The 5553-nt window shown below is 35.4% G+C and overlaps 1 protein-coding gene across 1 annotated transcript; it reads right to left on the bottom strand.

Annotated features, from left to right (window-relative positions):
* Positions 1-465: 465 nt before the first annotated feature.
* On the bottom strand, positions 466-2208 carry LOC127104228 (zinc finger BED domain-containing protein RICESLEEPER 2-like). The gene has a single exon (XM_051041424.1). The coding sequence runs from the start codon at positions 2206-2208 to the stop codon at positions 466-468; it is 1743 nt and encodes a 580-aa protein (XP_050897381.1).
* Positions 2209-5553: the final 3345 nt, after the last annotated feature.

Genomic DNA, 5553 nt, shown 5'->3' with positions numbered 1-5553 from the left:
AAAGTAATAAGTAAATAATGATATACATACATCCATTTCAAGCACAACCCGAAGGTTGTGGCTGAGACTGTGATGATGAGACACCTGATACTCCTTGTGCTGCTAAAGACATTTGTTGAAACTCTAAAATAATTAAATAAACAATTTTGAATAAGTCATTATTATACAACATTACATCATATTTATTAGAAATTCAGTAATAAATTTACCTGTTACAGTATCTTCTAAAAGCTCAAAATCTTCCATGAGATTCATATCTTTGAAATAGGTAAAAGAAGGCCTTAACCAATTCTGGGTGCAAATTAAAGCCTCGGCCATTTCAGCAGTTAGAGAACTGCTATAGGTTTCTATGACTCTCCCTCCTGTGCTAAAAGCACTTTCAGAAGCAACAGTAGACACTGGTGTGGCTAAAATATCTTTAGCCATTGTAGATAAAATAGGATATTCGATTGAATTACGTTTCCATCACACAAGAATGTTAAAGTTAGGATCCCTTTTGACACACTTACTAGAATTATACACCTCAAGCTCATTTTGTTGATCAATCGAGTCTTGCTCCTCTAAATGTTGCTCAAAAGCATCAGCTCTAACCATAAGTGATGAACGGACAGCAGATGCATTTGTTTCATCATTGGAGACATTATTTCCACCACTACCGAGAGGCTGTATGGAATTATGTTCTTGGTCATAAGCTTGCTTATACCAATCATACAACTTTTGTAAATTCTCTTTTATAGATTTTACCAAGTCACTACCAAACTTTGATCCAACTCCATACATGTCCTTAAACGCCCACTCAATGTAACTCAACTTGTATCTTGGATCAAGAATAATACCAAAATATATCATCTTGTTCATCTTATCAGGACTTCCCCAATATCTATTATATTTTTCCATCATATCTCCACCCACACTTGTAAAAAAATCATTTAAGTTCAAAGTAGCTTGCTTTAACTGACCATAAATGGCAGACACTTGGTGAAAACAAGTATGCAAACTCACATTTTGAGAGGTGGAAAAAGTCTTAGTTGCTTCATAGAATAACTTTAGGAAAGCGCTAAAAGCCCTAGCAATGTCCCAATCATCATTACTAGGGGGATTACCTTTTCTAAAGAACTCCCTATAGCTCGACTCTTCATCCTCAAGCTTTTCAAAAGCGAGTTGAAACTTCTCCGCAGCCTCTAGCATTAAATATGTCGCGTTCCAACGAGTTGAAACATCAAGACATACTAATTTTTTGCAAGTTATTCTAGCAAATTCAATGCATTCTTTAAACTTGGCTGCCCTATGAGGTGAGGACTTAACAAATCTAACAGCATCTCTAACACTAGTTACAGATAAATGTTTATCTTTCAAACCCTCATTTACCACCAAGTTCAAAATGTGAGCTGAAAACCTCATATGAAAACACTCTCCATCCCCCATTAACCCATTCATATTTGCTATTTTTCTCTTTAGATATGTCACAACAACATCATTTGAAGTGGCACTATCAACAGTTATGGTTGACACATTCCTAATTCCCCAATCCCTTAACACTTCTTCAATCTTCCTACCTACAGTTTCACCTTTGTGGTTTGGAATTACGGTAAAGCTTATAATTATTTTTTGATACTTCCATTTGTTATCCACAAAGTGTGCCGTAAGGGTCAAGTAGTTGAGATTTTGTATAGAAGTCCAGCAATCAGTAGTAAGTGCTACCCTATTGCAATCAGACTTAAAAAAGGCCTTTAACTTTTGTTTTTCATCCAAGTATAGCTGAAAACAGTCCCTAGACACTGTTCGCCTAGATGGGATGGTAAATTGGGGCTGCATTACTTTGGAATAAAATTTAAACCCTTCTCCCTCTACTGCACTAAATGGCTGCTCATCTAGAGCTACAAAAACTGACAAAGCACTTCTACAAGCTTTCTTGTCAAATCTAGAGCTAACTTGAACCAATTTACCATCTACACTTGGGTATGTTAGAATAGTTTGTGTGGAGTCAGTTGACACGACAAGGGGCTTCTTAGAACATTTTAAAATATGGTGGTTCAAATTAGTGGTGTCGTGAGTCCTAGGGTCACACAAGTATTTTTTATGGCAGTGTTTGCAGGCTGCAGTGGGTGCATCAACTAGGTCATCGGGTAATCTAATAAAATGTTCCCAGCAAGCAGATGATTGCCTAGAACCACTTGCACTAGATTTCCTCTTCTTTATAGGTTGCATAGCTGAACCTACTTCATTAATTGGTAGATTTTGATTAGGCTCACCAGTCACTGAAATAACGAAGGAGCCAATCAAGAACTACCAATCAACAAATAACGGTTCCAATTCATACACCACTAGATTTAAAACTATGACTAACAATAAAAACTTTGTAAAGAGAGTAATAATACTTGATACATAAAAAAGAATTGTAAAGAGACAGAACAGAGACAACAATAACCACACCAAAACAAGAACAGTACTTAGAACACCACTGCATTGACATATAAGAATCATAAAGACAACAATAACAATATAAATTCTTAGAATAACACTACTGTTACTAAAACTATGATTAAAATGATTAACAACAAAAATAATTCTTAGAATATATTCAGCATCCTAATTAAATAAGTGTCATTCTAAATAGTTATTGGAAAGCTATAAAAGTATTGGCTAAATAAGTGATATATATTATTAAAGTATTGGAAAGATATAAAAGTATTGGTTAACCCAGTGATATATATTATTAAAGTTGTAGCTGATGTAGTTTAGAACAGAAATTGAAAATACAAATTAAATGCTAAATTATTTAAATTGACATTGAAATTGACATTGAAAATTAATATATAAGTTCAACAATTTTGGAACAATTAAACAGGTTAAATGAGATAAAAATGGGATTAACTATACAACATATTCTTGACATAGAAAATGATCATTAGCATGAAATAATTCCAATAACTGTATTCAAATCCTACAACTTCATCAAATCTACTGGCTTGTTCATCTACACTTTGAGAATCAGTTTAAAACAGTCCCAATTCATATGCATACAACACATACAAACAAACCCAATTAACATACATTTCAAACAATCTCATACACTACTAATTCATTTTAAATCAATTTGAAAATCAGTTAAAAACAGTCACAATTCAGCCCAAATTCATATGCGTACAACACATACAGTCCCAATTAGCATACATTTCAAAGACACGAAGTCAAATACACTTACAATTGCATTGCTCTTGCTCTAAGACTCTTTCCATGCTACTTTGACGTTGATCCATCTATCCAAATCAAACATCAATAACATCAATAACATCATTAGGTAATACATATTGTTGCCATCGATGAGATAAGTACGTGGTTTTTAGGACAAATTATAAATTTCAAACACAATATAAAACAAGTTGAACACACTTACAGTTTAGTGGATCTTGCTCTATGGTTCTTTGAGTTCTTTGACTGCTACTGTTTCCATGCTCCATATACCCAAATAAACACATCAGTTCAAACAAGATTTTATACGACAAATCATATATGAACCATCTACTTTTGTTGAAATAACCATTTGTCCAAATAACCTTAATCTTTACCTTGTAGACAAAAAGAAAATAGAATCAGCATAGATTATTTGAAATTTGAAAGTAGAACAATAGTAGAAAAAACCTAAAAGTAAAAAACTCTGAAATTGAATAAAATTCACAAACCTTGGAACCGAAAGTCAAACAATAGAAGAAAGAAGATCAGACCACAAGTTCAAATGTTGTTGCTCGTCGTGAAAGTCAGTGAAAAAAAGAGATGAGAGTGGTGGTGGTGGTGTTCGCCGAGGTGGAGTTAATGGTGGTAGGCCGATGTTCTTTTGGGTGGAGTTATGGTGGCGATGAGTGACGATGAGCGGTGAGTGAAGAGGAGCTGCTAGGGTTTCTCCAAGTTGTGGTGAGAGAAATACTGAGCGAGAGTGAATGAGAGAGGAGGGTTGAGGGAGTAGTAACCCAAGTACAAAACGACATAGTTTAGCATGTGTGTCATTTGGGCAGGTCAGGGTACCTGCGGTCCAGTCTTTACTACCCGGGTCCGCCCATTTAAATCCGACTGAACCCGGTTTCATCACCCGGTGAACCCGTTGGGCCGTTTGGACCCGCCCAATTCCTTTTTTTATTTCGGTTTTTGCGGGTTGGGTTGGGTTATGGGTGTTTGTCCAGCCCTAGTTTATGACCATAAGTTCACTTCTCACCTATTTTATACAGCAAGACGACCTTATAGTTCATTTTAACTGTACATTCTCTTAAAACATACTTTACATATTACTAATCCCTATATCTCGGGATATGGAAGCAATGGTCCTTACACCCTACGTATGCTACTTATTGTGTCTAGCATTACATGTTCGCTACCATCCTAATAAAGCCTCGATAGCTTAGTATTACAAGATAGATAACGTTATGCTAGAACCTCACAAACTAAGTCTAGTATTACAGGATATTAATCTTACCAATACAAGGTAAGACCTACATCTGATTACAATTCATACGCGTTAAAGGTCATGCATACCTAACTGTCACTTATCATTCAATGATACCTACATGATCTTTCATGCAGTATACAAATAACATATCTTCAAGACAGCCACGAATAGAATCAAGGCTTAGCTCCCTTTCTCATTCCATTTTCATTACTTACAACATATTATACATAATCACGTGCCTTGATTACTTAGTTTCTACCAAGCAAAACCCATTCCTATTTATCATTCACTTACATTTAATACCTTACAATCGTATTGATGTTAAAATAGAATTTAGTGGATTTTTTATAGCAAAAAAAAGATGAAAAGGGGAAAGATTGACTTAGCTACGGGATTGCATTAACAGGAATTACGATCGTAGGAAGTCTAGGCCACCTCCTAATACAAAAACCTAGGGTTGTTCGGCCAGGTCATAGCTAGTGGTACTACTACACATCATAGCAATTCCAGATCTCTATCTTCTTCTTTCCTAACCTGCAATCACCCAACAAACCAACTCTCTTCTCACCATAAAGTCACTCAACAACAAGGAAAACATATGTTCATCACAATTAGGCATGGTATCAACAATAAAACACATATTTAAGAGCAAAAATACAAAGTTCTACCTATAAACCCAACATGCATTCCAACCTAGATTCAATTAACCAATGATCATCACCTAGGAGAAACTCATCTCAAGAGTGGATTTTGAAATTAATTAAAGATGAAGAGAGTATTGATGATGATCCTTGATCTTCTTCCTTCTCGAAAGCTAATGATCTCCTATCCTTTGCTTCTACATGAAATAATGGCTCTTTCCTTCACATGTAAGTTGAATATGTAACACCCTGACTTTAGTTTATTAATTTATTTAAATTATTAGAGTGAACATATATATATATATGTGTGTGTGCGTGTGTGTACGTGTGCGTGTGTGTGCATGTGTACGTGTGTGTATGCTAGTGTGTGTGTGTGTATGTGTGTGTATATGTGTATGTGTGTGCGTGTGTGTGTATGTGTGTGTGTCAGCGCGTATATGTGTAGTTGTGTGTGTTCGTGCGTGTGTGCAT

Source organism: Lathyrus oleraceus, chromosome 7, assembly GCF_024323335.1.
Source record: "Lathyrus oleraceus cultivar Zhongwan6 chromosome 7, CAAS_Psat_ZW6_1.0, whole genome shotgun sequence".
Lineage (NCBI taxonomy): Eukaryota > Viridiplantae > Streptophyta > Magnoliopsida > Fabales > Fabaceae > Lathyrus > Lathyrus oleraceus.
Note: the sequence above shows the minus strand (reverse complement) of the source record. Positions and strands in the feature narration are given on the sequence as shown.